This window comes from Macaca nemestrina, chromosome 7 (genome assembly GCF_043159975.1).
Source record: "Macaca nemestrina isolate mMacNem1 chromosome 7, mMacNem.hap1, whole genome shotgun sequence".
Classification (NCBI taxonomy): domain Eukaryota; kingdom Metazoa; phylum Chordata; class Mammalia; order Primates; family Cercopithecidae; genus Macaca; species Macaca nemestrina.
The window spans coordinates 99,046,986-99,065,664 of NC_092131.1; the positions used below are offsets into that span (position 1 = coordinate 99,046,986).

Sequence of the window (18,679 nt, forward strand, 5' to 3'; positions counted from 1 at the left end):
ATATAGAGATGAACAGGAAAGAAATGGGCCTTTCCCTCATGAAGAATCATCGAGTGGAAAATGGAAAAAAGCAGAACAAAAGTAAACAGACCACCTAGTCCAGACAGAACAACCCTCTCCAGCAGCTAATCTCTGCCTATTTCCAAGACAGAAAATAAAAACAACACCACACAATGGGACTCTGATGAAGACTAAAAATCCCAAAGTCAACACATTTTACTTTATTTTATCTCAATTGATCTCAACTCCCAAACGCATGAGCTTCAAAAGGTAAGATTAGGTATGATTAAGCCAGCCAGACCAGCATTGATTTGAAAACCCTCCTCCCTAATACAAGACTGAGGAGGTTGCAGGCCCTTATTAATCTCCTTGTTATCAGCTTGATCTCAGCCTGCCTGGAGCCAGCTCACCTGATTCCCAATTCTGGACACATCCCTCCAATCCTCTGGCTTCTGTGCACAAGACCTCAGAGCCCATATAGAACTGTGGATTAGCCTGTTAGGAATACTTACTTAAACTGTGGGCTGGTCTTTCTTCATGAAATGAGGGGCAAAAATGAAATGCCTGTAATCCCAACACTTTGGGAGGCCAGGGCGGGCAGATCACGAGGTCAAGAATTCAAGACCAGCCTGACCAACGTGGTGAAACTCCATGTCTACCAAAAATAAAAAAATTAGCTGGGCACAGTGGCGCACACCTGTAACCCCAGCTATTCAGGAGGCTGAGGCAGGAGAATCGCTTGAACCCAGGAGGTGGAGGTTGCAGTAAGCTGAGATCGCGCCCCTGCACTCCAGGCTGGGTGACAGAGCGAGACTCCATCTCAATAAATAAATAAATAAATAAATAAATAAATAAATAAATATGGAACTCAGTGAATTTCAAATCAGACAATTGCACAGGGAGCTAATATAGACCCTACCACATTTTTTTCTCTTTTGGCCATAGAGAGAAATATGTAAGTGATCCCAGAATATCAGTAACTGGGGCCTATCTCAGCCTCCCTCAAGGAACTTACTCCCTCTCCTTCATCCCTTCCCTCCTTCCTTCCCTTCTTTCTCCAAAAGAGCACCTACTCTCTACCAGGCACTGTAGCAGGAGCTGGAAGTACAACGGGGCACACATCTGAAACAGTCCTAGCCTTCAAGGAGCTACAAGCTAACAAGCAGGAAAGAAACCATGCAACAAACATGGTGTGGGGAGATGTGCCAGAGAGAGGCAGGGAGCTTCAGAGGACGGTGAGATGAGGGTCTAATCTAGTGGTGTTGCAGGGGTGATAGGTCTTCTTGGGCCTAAGGCATCCTCTCCTCTTGGTGGGACCACCAAGGTCTCTTGGAGGAGGGTTGGTGTACACTGTTTCAATCATTCATAAGGCTGTTTTATTCAAGGATTCTTTTGTTGTGTGTTGGGCCGTTTCCAGACACTGTTATAAATGGCTTCCGTAAGTAGGTACTTTCTGAAGGATTAACTCACTCACTCTGGAGAGAAGTTCTGCAAGGAGTTGTCACGAGTTTGCTGCCATCCAGGGCAGATAATGACTATGGGGAAGAAGAAAGGCTGGGACGTCATTGCATAATCTTCAAACATTTTCCGGGTCTACCTTCATGCGTTTTGCTAACTAGACATTATTGACTTAATACTTTCCTTTAAATTGACTCACTTAAAAACTTAAATGAATTTATCACAAAAGGAATCTTTATACTACTACCATAAATAGAATACCAATATCCCTTGCCCTAAATAGAAGGTAATAGCAAAAATAAATACAGTTAAATTCTTGGCTTCCAGCCTGCTTGGAGGCTTTCTTTATCTGGAAGAGCAGATTGGTTTTAAAAGGCTCCCCTAGACTTGCCTTCCGTCACCCCTAGAGGCCTCCCCTCTCCATTCCCCTGCTTTTTATAACTGAGAGTGGAGTTTGGAATTGGACTGCAGGCTGGGCAGGCCACCAGATCCACTCAGGAACCCCCAGAACTCTAGGGAACTGTGACTACGTACGCCAACTGTGAAGTGGGGCCCTGTGCTGTGTGAATGATCACATCCTAGCCAAGCTCATTAGAGGGCTTAATGACACAGCTGATGAGCGCTTTGCTGTCCAGCTTCTCTAGAAATTTCCTTCAAGTGCTCCAGCACCAGGTCAAGCTTGTTTCTGGACACACTGTATCCTCCTTGGACTCATGTAATAAATCACTTCAACCCTTGGTTGAGATTTCTGCTCTCCTCATCTTACACCTTGGGCCTCATTTGGGAGGACACAGGAAGAGAAGTAGGCTAATGGCTAAAGGCTAAACCCCTGGCATCTAGGAACAGAGCCAGCTAGATCGCCAAATAGTTTAAGTTCTTTTTCTGTTTCCTAAGCAGTCACTCTATCCGAGTCTCAGTTCACTTGTCCATAAAATGGGTTTTGAAGGGGTTTTATAATAAATGTGTGAAACAATGTATAAAAAGCTCAGGGCATACACTCAGGAATCCAACGAGTGGCTGTAGTAAGAATCATTATTCATTTTTATTTGTAGTTTTTTTTTTTTTTTTTTTTTTTTTTTTTTTTTGAGATAGGGTTTCATTCTTGATGCCCAGGCTGGAGTGCAATGGTGACATCTCGACTCACTGCAACCTCTGCCTCCTGGGTTCAAGTGATCTGAGCAGCTGAGATTACAGGCACACACCACCTGCTTCAGCCTCCTGAGTAGCTGAGATTACAGGCACACACCACCACGCCCAGCTAATTTTTGTATTTTTGTAGAGATGGGGTTTCGCCATGTTGCCCAGACTGGTCTTGAACTGCTGGGCTCAAGTGATCTACTCACCTCTGCCTCCCAAAGTTCTGGGATTACAGGCACGAGCCACTGTGCCTGGCCAAGAATCATTATTCATTTTTCTGATATCCATTTGGAGGTCACTCTAGGCTGACTCTGTGATGGGCAGTGGAGCCACACTGACAGGCTACCCCTGGTGTGATGGGCCAAGGTCACTGCTTAGGGCAGAGGCTCTGTAGAAGGCTGGGAAACCAATCATTCCCCCAGCAGAGTGTGCATACATTTCACCTGGGAGCTTGTTACTGAGCAGATTCAGATTCCGCAGGTCTAGGGTCTGGAGTAGGGCCTGAGACACTACATTTCTACCAAACATCCAGATGATGTCCATGTTGCTGGTCTGAGGACCACACCGAGTGACAAGGCTCTAGCCCAGTGGTTCTCAAGGTGTGATCCTGAAATGGGCCAGCACTGTCAGGATCGCCTGGAACCTGTTAAAGATGCAAATTCTCAGGCCCTGCCCCAGGCCTGTGGAAACAGAAACTCCAGGAGGTGTCCAGCGTTCTGTTTTCAACAAGTCCTTGAGGTGACTGTGATGCTCTCTCAAGTCTGAGAATTGGCTTTGGCATCTCAAGCCTCCTGGAATCCACCTCACTTGCTCCTTCCTGCGGTATTATAGAGATTGTGCGGCTTGAGCCTAAAAGGGAAGAGACAGCTGTGCCCTACCTCTTCCCAGCTCAGCAGGAGCCAAATCTTGGGATCGGTATCTTGGACTCATTTCTTTTCAGGTTCACCCTTGAGCCAAAAACAGTTTAGAGGCCACCCCTAGGCAAGTGATAAAGAAAGAGACTTCCCAAAGCTGCGTCTGGGAGGGAGGGGGCTCTGGACTGTCTTGGCCTCCCTCCCCCATCACTCTGAGCCCTCCTTGCAACTTAGGTTTTGGCAAAACCTTATGGGCCCCTCCACTAAACTTACATGGGCAGGCCAGCCAACAAGAATTCAGAGTGGCCACGTAAAAGTATGCCTGCACTTTCCACAATCCTAAATCCCAGATGTTGGGGATGTGGGCCGCCTCCAGCTTGTGTGTCCAAATATACAACAAAGTAATGATTTGTATTTTTCTACTTCTGTGTCTATAGCCACACCTCCCCCCTTTACTCCCTCCTTTTCCTCTGTATCTGCTTTTCAGCACCGTATTATTTTTAAAATTAAATAATACCCACATTGATGCTGCTTTGTTTAAAATCACAACTGTGCTCTTAAAGTAAGTCAGTGTGTCCTGAGCACCTGCCAGGCACTGTTCTGGCTGCTTGTGCTTGTGTGTGTTTCAATTGTGGTAAAATACACATAACATACAATTTACCATCTTAACTATTTTTAAGTGTACGGTTCGGTGGCATTAAGACATTTATATTATTCTGCAGCTATCATTACCATCCGTCTGCTAAACTCTTTTCATCTTTCAAAACTGAAACTTTATACCCATTAAACAAATTCCCCTTCCCCAGATCCTGGCAACTGTCATTCTACTTTCTGTCTCGATCAATGTGACCACTCTAGATGCCTCATATAAGTGGAACCATACAGTATTTGTCCTTTGACTGCTGGCTTATTCCACTTAGCATAATGTTCTCAAGGTTTGCCCATCATATAGTTTGTGTCAGAATGTCCTTCCTTTTTAAGACTAAATAATATTCCATTGGATGTATATAGCTTTTTTTTTTTTTTAATTTTTAAGAACAGGGTCTCGCTATATTGCCCAGGCAGCTCCAAACTCCTGGGCTCAAGATATCCTCCCGCCTCTGCCTCCCCAAGAGCTGGGATTACAGGTGTGAGCCATCATGCCCGGCATCTACCATATTTTGTTTATCCGTTTACTCATTGATGGACACCTGGGTGCTTCCACCTTTTAGCTACGGTGAATAAGGTTACTATGAACATGGGTGTACAAATACCTGTTTAAGTCCCTGTTTTCAATTTCTTTTTTTTTTTTGAGATGGAGTCTTGCTCTGTTGCCCAGGCTGGAGTGCAGTGGTGTGATCTAGGCTCACTGCAACCTCTGCGTCCCGGGTTCAAGCGATTCTCCTGTCTCAGCCTCTGAGTAGCTGGACTACAGGCATGCAGCACGACACCTGGCTTTTTTTTTTTTTTTTTTTTTGTATTTTTAGTAAAGACAGGATTTCACCACGTTGGTCAGGCTGGTCTCAAACTCCTGACTTCAGGTGATTCACCCACCTCGGCCTTCCAAAGTGTTGGGATTACAGGCATGAGCACCACACCTGGCCCCTGCTTTCAATTCTTTTGAATATATACCCAGAAGTGGAATTGTTGGATCACATGGTAATTCTATGTTAAATATTTTGAGGAACTGTCATGCTGTTTTCCATAGCAGCTGTACCATTTTACATTCCCACCATTTGTGTTTTATTTAATCCTCAGAACACTGGAAGTTGGGTATTATTAACCCCATTATACAGATTAGGAAACTGAGACTCAGAAAGGTGAGGTCACTTGCCTGAAGTCACACAGGTAATGAGTGTTCCACTGAAGACTAGAGCCTTAACCTTCCAAGAGTAGCTCTCAGTTTCTCCAAAGGTATGGCCCAATGTCCTGAATCATATGCCATGAATCCAGCTCTGGCAAGAACTTGTCAGTCCTTACAGATAAAAGTAAAGCCCCCGGTTGGTGGCAGGGAGAGATGTATGATGAATGCGTGAGTCATTCTGGCATTCTGCTGGAGGTTAGAGCTATCGTGGGCAGTTTTGGCAGGTTGGGGGAGGGCCCGTGGAGCCCTAACTGGCTTTACCACCAAGGCTGGGCCATCACGGGTCTTTCTTTGGGATGCCGTCTGTCAGCACGTTGCTGCCTTTGTGTCCAGCTGGCCTAAGAGGTTCCCTGCCCGGGCCAAGACAGGACACCACGGGGAGTTTCTCTCTTGCCCTTCTCTTTGCTTCTCCTGGGAACTAAATGTTTTGATTAGCGTATAATTTGGGCATCATCCTGAGTCCACCTAAAGTCAAATCCCAAACTGTGGGAACCTCAAGAGATACAGAGGGAGGGCCTTTACTGCTTACAGGAAAATAGCGAACTAAAGTCACCTGCCCTATCAATTTACTAATTCATTTTCTCCAGACATCATATGCCTCCCGCCTTCATTATTTAAGCTACTCTGGCATTTACCAAGAAGGTGTGAATTAACCCTGGGTATCGCTCCTCCACGTGCAGCCGGTTTTCAAAATTAGAACTGGCGAAGCTCAATAACAAGTGCTCACACCTCTCTGGGTAGAGTCCAGGTATGTCTGCCTCTTCCACAGCCTCCGCTGAAGTGTGGTGCCCAATGGTGACAGATGCCATTGTGTTTGCGAAGTTATCTGACAATGATGAGTCTATTCTACTGTCTCAAAAGTTTCCAGCATCTCTGTGCAAACTCTCTGCATGGTACAGAAAAAGGAACAAAGTGTAGGAGGCCCAGGGCAGGAGGCATGAGGAATGGGGGCGAGCAGCCAAGTAACCGCAGTATAAAAAAGTGGCTAAGACCAGATGGACCATGGAGTCAGGCAAACCTGGGTGGAATCCCAGCTCCATGTTTACTAGCTGTGTGACCTTAGCAAGTCCCAAGACCTCTCTGAGTCTCCATTTCCTCATCTGCAAATGGGCTAACAGGGTGCTTGGGAAGGTTGAGTGAGGTGATCCATGTGAGTTCTCAGCAGAATGCGGTTACCGTAGGAAAGGGGGCTCCCTGGGATGTGCTACCTCCTTGCATGAACCTGGCCCCTCCCCGAAGGGCTCCCTCCCTCACTCCTTCCCTCCCTCCCTTCCTTGTCAGGCTCCACTGACCTGGGAAAGCTGACAGCACCAACCCTTCTGTTTTCCCCTAGAAGAAAATTTCTCCAGGCCTTAATCATTTGTGTTGTTTTTCTCTTCTCTCTCAGTGTCTCTCTCTCTCTCTCTCTCTGGTAATGAGATGGTCAAACAAATGCCATGCTCTGGAGCCATTCTGATGAGATTCCGTGGGGGGAAGCGGGTGTGAGAGGAGAGGAAAAGAGGGGAGGCAGAGGCAGAGGCAGAGCAGTGTGCCTCTGGCCCTCATTCCGCATTAAGGTGTTTTGGAGCTGGCAACCCTAAATTGTATTGATCTTTTTGGCTGCCATGTCCCATTATGGCCTGGGCTCCAGCATGCTGTCCCCTAAGGTTCCTTCAGTATCACTACATCCCAGGGTTCTCATTCCCACAGACCTTTGTGTTCCCAAGGCTTATTCCTTGAAAATACAAGCACGTATCTCTTCCCCACTGGATGCCATTTAAGACATCGTTTTTGGAGAATTCTCCTTGTTCCCTGGAGCCTGGGTTTGAATCCCAGCTCTGCACTTTACTAGCTGTGTTATTTGACTGTTCCGGGCCTCAGTCCACTAATCTGTAAAAGGGAGATAATAATAACATAGATAGACCTCCTCAGACTGTTGGGAGGATTATAGGTGTTTAGATAACTAAAGTGTTTAGAAAATCATTGGGACCCCAGCAGACACAGACAAAAAATGACTTTGTTATTATTCTCTGCTGGCATCATCTCCATGGGGAAGAAAATATGTGAGGAGTGAGGCTATTTCCTGAAGTGAGCTTTTCAGCGTACCTTGTGGATCCAGACCCTAGACTATCAGATTTCAAGGACCCATAGTATTTCCAAAACACTGGGGTTGGGGACTCATGAGGTTACCACCCTTTTCAGCCAAGGGAGAATGTCATAGCTACCATCACCCCCTTTCATAAAAGAAAGGACATCTTAGTATCCCAAAGGAAAAAGGAACATTATCTCAGAATATAGAAGAGTTCTTTCCAGGCAATGGCAGCTGGCAACTTGAAACTATTAATAATCATGGCTACGTTGTGCTTTTTTTTTTTTTTTTTTTTTTTTCCTGTCTCCTTTCAGATCACCACTCATCTGTGGCTCACTATTTGGGAACCACTGACCCAGGGGTCCTTTCATCCTTCGGCCATCAACTAAGAAGCTGGAGGAGGGAGAGGAGGAATTGTTGCCCTGAACCTTAAAAAAGGCCCAGGAAGCAGAGCTTAGTCCCTCCGCATTCCTCCGATGATAACAAAAAGGCTCTGGGAAACCCTGTGACAGAGCTGAGAGCTTCATGCTTGCAAAGCAGTTTGGGAAGTCAAAGGCACGCCCACACAGCAAGGCGGGATGCTGGATTTCCCAGGGGAGTGAATCGGGATCCCAAGTTCTCGAAGGTGTCAGGAGGAACCTTGACTGCCGATGTGTAATATAGACACATGTCGTGTCAGGGCCACTGCTCTCCCCAGTTGGAGCCATTCCCTCATGGCCATTGTCGCGAAGTCAGTGACAGCCAAAGCTGAGAAAACACGGGGACACACAGGTCCCGTCAGGACACTGGGCAGCCTCCTAGCCGGGTGATGAATTGCAGGAGACTGGGAAGAATTTAAAACCAGCCCAGATGCCACCTAGGAGAGTGACTAATCTCAACGCTTAAGGACCAGCCTCAGCTCTGGAGAGATGGTGAGCAAGCCCAGGGGCAGTCAGCCAGTCGGCCACAGGGGACAGTGTCTCACCCCGCAGCGCCTCTCCGGAAGATGAGCCTGTCCCCATGCCCTGGCAGAAGACAGCCACCTGACTCGCTCAGCTAGTGGCTTTCATGTTCCTGTCCCTCCCCTGGCCGTTTTCACCGTGTCCTCCCATCTGTCTCTAACTCATTTCTGCTTGAGACAGCTGAGAGAGATGAGGCTCCTGACCTCATCTAGGATCCACACAGCTGCCCCAAGTCTTGACCCATCAGCAGGATTCGCTGGTTTGACCAGTGTTTTCAAATAAAAACACCACTAGAAGGTGCTTCATAAGGAAAATCTTTGAGACGACACATCCCGACCTGACCTCACATTTCTTACTCTGTCAACGTCTCTAACACTCAGCTTCCAGCATCCTACCTGGGGACCAGCCCTTGCAAGGAAACAGCTGGCCCTGCGTTCCTGGTCTGCTCTCAACGCCACTACGGAAGCCCTGAAGGGGATTAAAATAGACAGGACCGGCTGTCCTTCCAGGCAGGAGGGGACAGCCTCAGCAGCACCGTGGGCAGTGGAGGTCTGGAAAGGGCTCTCTGGAGAACCAACAGCCGGCAGAGGCTTGGCATCTGGGCTCTAGATCTTTGGTTTTTATCTAAACTGGCAGGGGGCAAACACCACTGGGTGTTTTTACAAATTAGAAAGGGGCTTTTATTTCCATTGGCCCGAAACATTCCACAATGGTGAATAATGTCATAGCCAGACTGTGCTCTTCACCGGGCTGCACTTCCATGCTAGATACATAGGAAAAGCAGGGGCTTCCAGATCAAGTGGAGGGTGTTTAATTGTTAGAATAGTATGTACTTTTGGGAGCAGAGAGGCTGAATGCTTATTTTTGCCATATCCTTGGTCAGAGTTTGTTCATTCAAAAAATATTTTATGGGCTTCATTTACTAAATCATGTACGTATCACCAGGGGCTGGGGATAAAGGATAAATAAAACATAATTGTGAAATGTATCTCCATGGGGTGCTGCATGATGGGGTGCTAAGGGTGCATACAGGAGGCGCAACCAATGTAGATGTCTCGGGAGGGGACGGGATCTAGGAGATACCAGACCTTAGCCTCGAAGAAGACAGAGCAGTGAGACAAAGAGCAGGAGCGGGATGTACGAAGGCACAGAGGTATGAAATCCTAGGACACTTTGGGGAACCTGTAAGCAATACAAAATGGCTGCAGCCCAGGCCGGCTACAGAAAGAGGCAAAGGTCAGATGATGCATTGCTTTGTATGCCCTGCGAAAAGCAATGAGAGCCTTTCTAGAATCCCCTCTCTCGAAGAAGTATTTATAATTTGCAATCTACAACATTTCCAATTTGTAAAACCTAAAACATGTTTAAAACCTAGCAACCCTGCCTTACAGGAGGAAAGAGGCACTGAGTGGTGAATTGGTTTCTAAGATGGATATCTATTTACAATTTAAATGTGATGTTTGGAACAGTTGGCAACAAGGACTTGGAGCAAGTGAGTTAAAACCAGACCTTCTTTCTCTCCTATTTTATCTTCCAATCATGCTTATATTTCAGTGAATTACACCAGGACTAGGGAGAAGAATGGGCTTTAAAAAAAATTGCATTGTCTTGAGCAAACATATGCACTTCTTATAGAGTGCCTGGACTGTGACTGCTCAAGGTCATTTTCTTTCCCATCCACGTGCACTCATCCACTAAATGATGCACCTCACCTCACTCTCCGCTCTTGGCAGTAGTTGCTGCCTGCTCACAGATCTCATCATGGCTGATGATCAGAGCTAGCCTCTCCTTGTCTAGTGTTTTCCCAGACAGGGCCTGGTGTTTGGCTGGTGTGCACTAGGACCCCTGGTCGTGGTGTACTGGATGGCATCAGTTCTGATGGGTCAGATGTCCATTCTAACAGGTTGGTGGTGGAGAGGTACCAGTTGTTAAACATCTTTACTATCTCCCCTGCTCCAGACACCTAGATGCCCAAACATACAGTATGTAGTATCGAGGCAGGCCCCTTCCATTGACATCAGAATCAGGTTTGCAATGGAATAGGAGCTTTCCCTCCTCCTGTCACTTTAGCCCCAGGCTCCACCTGAGAGTCTGGAATGCTCATACCCATGGCAGGTGACCTTGTGTAACAAGCTGGGGTTAATGCCATTCTGTCCTCCAGCATGGCACTGAACTTAGCTGGACTAGAGGGACATTTTGGGGAGATGTGCTCAGAGTCCTCCTCTGGTCCTCCTCATTCACCTTCTCTCTTTCTAAATGTCTGATGGAGCAACTACTAAGGCCAGACCAGGCTCTCAGGAAAACTCTGGGCCTTTGGAAGAACCACCAGGGATGAGTTAGTCTTCAGATGTATTCCCTAATATTAGCTCAGGGTGAAAAAAATAACTCAGAGGACAGGGCAGTCTAGCATGATGGTCAAGAGCATGCATGGGTTTTGGCCTTCCATACAGCTGCTTTATCACAAGTTTATCAGCAGGGTATACAACCTCTCCAGGCCTCAGTTTCTTCATCAATAAATGGGGATAGAAATGGTACCTACCTTAGAGGGTTCTGGTGAGGATCCAGCAAACATGTTTGAAAGCAGTTAGCATAGCATCTGGCTCACAGAGCTCTACAAACAGTGCCACTGGTAGGTGACCACTGGATTACCATGAGGCTGGAATGTGTTAACACCTATAAAGCACTTGGAATAGCTCTTGACTCTTAGGAAGCACTCAGTAAATGCTAACCATGATCATCATCTTCACCATTGTCATAATTGCTATTGTTATCATTACTAGTTACTCAACTTCTCTTTAACAAGATTTCTGTAATTCCTTTATGAGTAGAGGAACTAGTATGAGGATTAGTGCATTGGGTTACAAAAGAGGAGACCTGTGCAAGCCTGCCCTGCCCTAAACCAGCCAGGCTGTGATCTCAGATTAGTGATGTTACTTCTCAATGTCAAATTTACCCTAATTGATAAAAAGGAAAGGTTTCTACAGGGAGAGCTTATGCTCTCTTCCTGTCCCAAGGCTCAGTGAGTTTCTTTCTTTTTTTTTTTTAATTTTTTTTTTCTTTTTTTGAGATGGAGTCTCACTCTGTTGCCCAGGCTGGAGTGCGGTGGCGTGATCTCGGCTCACTGCAACCTCTACTTCCCAGGTTTTAAGCCATTCTCCTGTCTCAGCCTCCCGAGTAGCTGGGATTACAGGCACCTGCCACCACATCTGGCTAATTTTTGTATTTTTAGTAGAGATGGAGTTTCACCATGTTGGCCAGTCTGGTCTTGAACTCCTGACCTCAGGTGATCCACCTGCCTCAGCCTCCCAAAGTGTTGGGATTACAGGCATAAGCCACCGTTCCTGGCCAGCTCTGAGTTGCAACTTTGCCCAAGGATGCCGTGTGTGCCCATCATTGTGCCAGACTCAGGAAAATATTCATCCAACAGATGTTTATTGAATGCCTTGTGTCCCCAGTTCCATGGACACCATGATGAGCAAGACAGCGATGCCTCACAGTCCCCTAGTGGAACTTACATCAAGATTAAAGCCCAAGAAACAAGCAGAAGATTTTAGCTTACAACTTGGTCAAATTGGATCTAAAACTTGGGAGCGTGCATGAGTTGATCAGGGGCTGTTTTACGAAAGCTCCACCCAATTTCTGACTTAGAATTTGAATTCACTCCTTGGCTACCAGGCAGGACTCTCTAGGTGCTTTGTAGAGAACTTATCTTTCTACATTTTGTTTTCTTATTCAGCTCCAGCTGAATGAGAGCAAGAGAGTCACAAATGGAACTTTTGAAAATAATCACTAAGGAAAAGAGATGTGTGTCTCAGAAAACTCCCCTCAAAGAAAGTCCTGCCCCTCAATTCATGGCACATAATTTTTCAGGCAGGACAGGACCTCTGAGACCACCACATTAAAAGCCTCATTTTATAAAAAAGAATCAAGAGCTTCAGAAAACTAAATCTCAGTTTTATTCCTCCAGATAATACACATGTGATTTACTTTCTTCTTTCACTTTTTAAAGTTCCCTAATCCTTGAAAAAGTTACCCCCAAAAGTGGTTCCTTCTATTTTTCCTTCCTTCCTAACAGATCACAGGGTCCCACTGTTCATTACTTCCCAGAAACAGCCATCCTTTTACAGAGCCATCGCTTTCTCCCAGGGGCCAACACGGGCAGATCATCTGTAATCCTCCCTAGCACAGGTCCAGAGCAAGTTGGGGATGGAGGGGCTGGGCTGGTGCAGCAGACTGGTGTTCCTAACTATGATTCCAGGTCTCCAGGAAGACATATGGTGAGGAAGGCGGAGCCCTCTTGACGCCCCTCACTGGCCACTGTGCCAAGGCTCTTATTGGGCGCTGAGCCCAGCTGCTCAAAGTTGAGGTAATTCCAAGAATGAATTTAGTGATAAAACCTCACTTGTGCCGGGAGGGGTGGCTCATGCCTGTAATCCCAGCACTTTGGGAGGCTGAGGTGGGCAGATCACCTGAGATTTTCAACATGGTGAAACCCCATCTCTAATAAAAATACAAAAATTAGCCTGGTGTGGTGGCACGTGCCTGTAATCCCAGCTACTCGGGAGGCTGAAACAGGAGAACTGCTTGAACCCGGGAGGGAGAGGTTGCAGTGAGCCAAGATCGCGCCACTGCACTCCAGCCTGGGCAACAGAGTGAGACTCTGTCTCAAAAAAAACAAAACAAAACAAAACAAAACAAAAAACAACAAAACAAAACAAAACAAAAAAAACCCTCACTTGTAAGCAGGCAGAAGGTGCTGTTGGGATTCCCATGCTCTGCCCGTGTCTTTCCTTCTCCAGCCATGGTGAATCCCAAAATATGCCTCCATTCCTCTGGATTAAACACGTGTGGGGCTGACGGTGAGTGAGGCTAGAGTGCCTGTCCCAGTCGAAAGGCATGTGTAGTGTTGTTCTAAGGCAGCTACATCAGCCTGGGAGAGGGGGTGTCTCAGGCCTGGTCAGGACTGGTCAAGCCAGTGGTCAGCCTGGGACGAGAGGGAAGGAAGATGCCACAGGAGGTGACGCATCAGACTTGTTTGACAGTTGTTTCCTAGGATTGGCCCAACAGAGACAGGATAAAAAGAAGTAGAGAGCCCTCAAGTGAAACAAGTCCCAGGGGTGTGTACATATATGGGAACAACCTGATGTGGGGAGCGCAGGCTTCACCGTGAATTTGGCAAGAAAGTTCAACATTATGTGCAAAGTGATCTCCTGATTGCGTTTTAAAAATTAAAAGTTCCTATTGTGAATATTTATTGCAGCACTATTCACAATAGCAAAGACTTGGAATCAACCCAAATATCCATCAGTGACAGATTGGATTAAGAAAATGTGGCACATATACACCATGGAATACTATGCAGCCATCAAAAAGGATGAGTTTGTGTCCTTTGTAGGGACATGGATGCAGCTGGAAACCACCATTCTTAGCAAACTATCACAAGAACAGAAAACCAAACACCGCATGTTCTCACTCATAGGTGGGAACTGAACAATGAGATCACTTGGACGCAGGAAGGGGAACATCACACACCGGGGCCTATCATGGGGAGGGGGGCGGGGGGAGGGATTGCATTGGGAGTTATACCTGATGTAAATGACGAGTTGATGGGTGCAGCACACCAACATGGCACAAGTATACATATGTAACAAACCTGCACGTTATGCACATGTACCCTACAACTTAAAGTATAATAATAATAAATAAATTAAACAATAAATAAATAAATAAAAGGAAATTTGAATGCTTTTAGTAGAAAAAAAAAATTAAAAGTTCCCAGCATGTGGAAGGTATTTGCTAAGAATTCAGTGAATGGTTGACCTAGGGGTGCCTGGATGACCACGGCACTTGTGTTTTTATAGCAGAACAATGGGCAGCGCCGTGCCTTCCCTCTCACATGGGCAAAGATCAGCAAGTGATCTGGGCCAGGCAGTGCCCACATCAGGAATAAGAAGCCGAAGAGCCCAGAGGAAGGCCCCTCTCACCGCATCTTCCATTACCCCAAGACGTGTCTTGCCCGATTTCCTTTCCGATCCACGTTTCTGAGGTGAACAGCTATGAAAAGTAGCATGTTTATCTTTGCGTGGGAGATGGTGGCACGTTGTGTATTAACTGCACAGCATTTGTGAAAGTTTTCAGAGCTCTTGGGGAAACCGAGAATGAGAGGAGACAGAAGCAGGGAGAGGGGCTCCTGAAGCCCAGTGGAGTTCACAGAAGGAATTCCCGGGAGATGGGCAAGGGCGGGGAGCAGGGCAGGGGCGGGGAGAAAATGAGAGCAGGAAGCGGCACTTGTCCCAAGTTTTGGTCCTTGGGGCCTCGGCATCCTGCTTGGGCCCAACACTGGCATCTCCCATTTGAGGGACTGACAGCGTGGCGGACCCTCAACTAGCACAGATAACAAATGAAGTAACAAATGGGACAAAGGAGGGGCGCACGCGGCGCTGGACTCGAGAAGAGCGCCTGGCAGGGCACAAATCCCACAGAGGAAGAGACCTTCTGCGCTCTCTGAGACCTCACCTTCCCCTTACCCAGGGGCAGGAAGGTCTCCTCGGGCCTCCTCAGAATGCTGGGTGCCTCCCCACCTGTCGTCTACCGCCCTTTGGAGGTTCTGGAGAACGGCCCGCCCCGACGAGCCGAAGGCTGCGGGGCGGGGCGCGAGTCTCAGCCTCTGGGACACACAGCTGGTGCGTCCCGCGCCTCAAGTGCGCGCTCCAGGAAGTCCGGAGCCGGGAGGATCCGGGCTCGCGGTCCCGCCCTACGTCTGGCGAGGTCGGGAGAAAAAAGGGTCAGATCGTCCGCCTGAGGGCCCAGAAGCCCACCGGGCGGCAGTACAGACTTTCCCGAAATGTCTCTGTCTCCGCGCTGCGAGCGCGCAGGAACCCAGGGTCGCCGGGGTCGCCGTGGCTTGGCTGAACGTCCAAAGCCAGGCGAGGGCGGGGGTCTCAGTCCAGCTATGCGAGCCCTTCTCTAGTGGTGCCAGCTCCTACGCCGGGCTCCCGGGCCGGCGGGAGGCGCGTGTGCCTGTCTGTGTGTGCAGGGGACATTCGGCTTCCCTGTAGCCCATGCAGAGCCCCCGCCCTCCGCTCCGGCCCGGGAACCCCTCCCCCAGCTCAGAGATCCCTGCGCGCCCCCTGCCCACTTTGCCAAGGCGAGAAAGCGGCCGTGCCGGAGACAAAGAAACTCCTGCCTCCCTCCACTCTCGGCCCCTCCGCCCGCCGGAGACACTCCCCGGCGCCCTCCCTCGACCCCGGCGACACTGCGCTTGGACACGCCAGGCAGGGGGGCAGGGTGGGCGAGCCCGCTTCCCGACGCGGGCCAGCTGGGGGCTTCCCGTGAGCCCCGCCCGGGGACACCCCACGGCAGCCGCGCCCCCACCCTCCTCTCCCCAAACCGTCCCGGGCCCCTGTCACCGCTACCTTCTGCCAAGCCGTCTCTCTCTCTCCAGCGGAGCTACGGAGTGGGGTGGGGGCGCGGCGCACACAAAGGGGGTCGGAGGGTGGAGAGTAGGGAAGGAGGGAGAGATCCCGCCAGGTCTCGTGGCACGGGCCTGGGCGCAGCTATTTACCCGATTTCTTCTTCGATCTCTGAGATGTCTGCGAAGATGAGGAAGACCACGAGCAGCGTGAGCGCGGCCAGCATCCAGCTCCGGAACTGCAGCTGCATGGTGGGTTCGCGTCCGCCGGGACCCACGCGGGCCGGCGCGAGGAGCAGGGGCGGGAGGGCGCAGCGGCGGACGCCGGAGCCTCCGCGCGCCGCGCGCAGCTGGGCAGATACCCTGCGCTCGGGGCGAGTCCGGGCCGGCGGCGGCAGCGGCAGCGGCAGCGGCAGCGACAGGCAGGGGTTGCTCAGGCGCGGCGAGCCCGCTCGCTCCCTTTCGGCTCCCGCCTGCCCCTCCCTCCCTCCTCTCCCTTCCCCCGCCCCGCGCCCGGCTCCGCGCGCAGTTTGACAGCTTTGCTCCGCGCCTCTGCTCGCCTCCTCCCACCAACTCCAGCGTCCAGACCTGCTAGCCTTTGCTTCTCCCGCCTGGCTTTATTCAGCTCCCGAGGGCGCAGGGATGCAGCCGGAGGCTGCCACTCCTGGCCTAGAGAGGCTGGGCTCTGGCCACCGCGAACGACCGGGTACTGAGCTGAGCCCAGGGAAGTGCGCGCACCGCCCGGCGCACCCCTCAGGCTGGCAAACGCCCCCCTTCGCCCGCTCTTTGTCCAGCTCCCTCGCCTCCTCGCAAAGTTTTCTCAACACAAAGACTAACACCTGAGGACAGCCTCCAGCGCGCGGCGGGAAGGCGGTTTCAGCCAGGCAGATGTTTCAGCAGTTGATGAATTAGGAGGGGAGGTGGAGGAAGGGGAGGAGAGAAGAAATATCCAAGACAGGCCAACTTCGGTGAAGATGCTGACTACAGTTTGTGGGCGAGGCTCTCTCGAGAAACCACTCCCTCCAGGTGCTTATCTTGGTCTCCATTTATAGACCCGATGCTAGGTCCGGAGAGCTCTCCGAGCTGCCCCTAGGTCACGAAATCCTGGCTGGAACCCTCGGCTAGAACCCCAGTGGGAGACTTAGCTCCTGTCTTCCCTCCGCCCTCGCGGTACTGACGCCGGGTGGCCTTCATCTCCTCAGTTCTTGGACTCTCAATAACCCCAAAATCAATAACCCTGGGAGTCCTATCTTGATCAAAATGCCTTCTAGAAAAATATGGCTCTCACAAGGGGTAATGTCCCCCACTCTTCCTAAATATTTTACACTTTCACAGCCTTAGACAGTTTAAGTCAAATTACATTTCACACCAACCATTAGCCAGGGATGGGAAGGGACCCATTAAGTTTTACTGGAATTAGATAATTACCTTTTATTTTCTTTGCACTAATTGGAACAATTCCTGAAATTAAGAAATGTAACTTTCCAGAAATGATCATCTGGTTTATGAAAGGGTCCTTGGGGTTTCAGTGTGGGGAGGAGGAGTCCTGTTGGAGAAGCTATATGGAATGTCCTAAGTGCTGGAAACCACAACCCAGTGAATGGGAGGGGCGGGTTGGCCTTGTTCCCTGGACCACTCAGAGGAGTTTGGGGAGGAGCTGGCAGCAGCCAAGTCCCTTCATGGCGCCCCCGGGGATGTAAGAGGGCCTTCTGATTTCCCACCAAAGCACCGCTTGTGCCCAGAGCACTTCTGCCTCTTCGTGTGTACGGAGGAGCAGGAGGGAGGCTTCCAAGCCAGGGGCTACTGCACTTGTTGACCCTGGGAGCCAGGACAGGCTCTCCCCTGCAGGAGGAGCTCCCATCACCCAGCCTGGAGAGCAGATTAGGGAAGCAGCACAGCGGCAAGGGAGAGCTCTGCATCACCTCCTTTGAGGAGTGCCAGAAGCAGATGTCTTTTATCCAGAGGAAGAGTGGACTAATTCCCGCCTCAGCGCTTCATTTCCTTCCCATCCCTTGGCAAAGTCAGTGCACCCCTGCTCCTTTTACAGTAAGCACTTCGAAAATACCACGTATTTTTCTTGGGGTAAGGTTTTTCTGATGTCGAGAACAAGGTTGGACGTCACTCTCCCTGTCTGTTGGAGGCAGGGATGAGATGTCAAAGGAGGGTTTCCCATCAGTGTGACTGGCACGGGGTCTAACCTTCCTTATTTCAAGTTTTCAGAAAGCCAAGATCTTTCCCTTTGTCTTGCTGGAAGGGTGGTTTAGGAGGTGTGGAGTGGTTTTTGTCACCATTTTGCCTTGTTTTTCTGAAGGGAATGGTTGGGATACCTGAATAGGGAGAGGAAAGTACAGGATGCTCGTGGTGTGCTGCTCAATATTTGAATTGCTCCTCTATTCACTCCAACTTGCAGCAATATTTAACCTACCTTGTACCAGGCTCTGTGCTAGGGACTAGAGACACCAAGTGGAGAGAGACGCCTCGGGTTTCCTGCCCTCTAGTGGCTCACTGTTCAAAAGGAAGACAGACATTCAAGTGTCTAATTATGATAGGGGATTTGAGCTACAGTAGAGCTAAGGTCTCCTGGCTCACTTATAATTGATTAATAAGATCCCCCAAAAGAGCAAGAAGAAGCTGACTGACCTCTCTCTCCTATGTTCTCTGCTTCTCTACCTACTACACTCTTACCATGCAGAACATCATGGAAGTGTTGCCGTGATCCTAAATTCACCAGGTCAGGTCAACCTCATTGCTGCAAGCATGATTACAACAGAGTCTATTTCCATTTCCTGTTAGGTGATCCACGATTACAGCAGAATCTATTTCTGTTTCCTGTTAGATGGCCCATGTTCTCATCCCAGGCTCAGTTTTCCTCCTTTTCACCCACCAGAGAAGAGTCATATGAGTGGACAGGAAACAGTGGAACCTTTGTTGAATGGTTTGATTCCATATAGAGAAATCCCTGTAATC

General features: G+C 49.2%; 1 protein-coding gene and 1 long non-coding RNA gene across 2 annotated transcripts in view; one reads left to right on the forward strand and one right to left on the reverse strand.

Moving 5' to 3' along the window:
• Positions 1-16,147, reverse strand: part of LOC105479345 (ST8 alpha-N-acetyl-neuraminide alpha-2,8-sialyltransferase 2) — a 76,816-nt gene extending 60,669 nt beyond the window's left edge. The window contains exon 1 of the mRNA XM_011737292.2: positions 15,866-16,147. Within this exon, the coding sequence (XP_011735594.1) occupies positions 15,866-15,963 (98 nt within the window). The 5' untranslated portion in view covers positions 15,964-16,147. The remainder of the gene's footprint in view (positions 1-15,865) is intronic.
• LOC105479347 (uncharacterized) overlaps positions 15,694-18,679 on the forward strand; it is a 29,488-nt gene continuing 26,502 nt past the window's right edge. Inside the window, exon 1 of the long non-coding RNA XR_011626116.1 lies at positions 15,694-15,964. This is a non-coding gene — a long non-coding RNA (uncharacterized lncRNA). The remainder of the gene's footprint in view (positions 15,965-18,679) is intronic.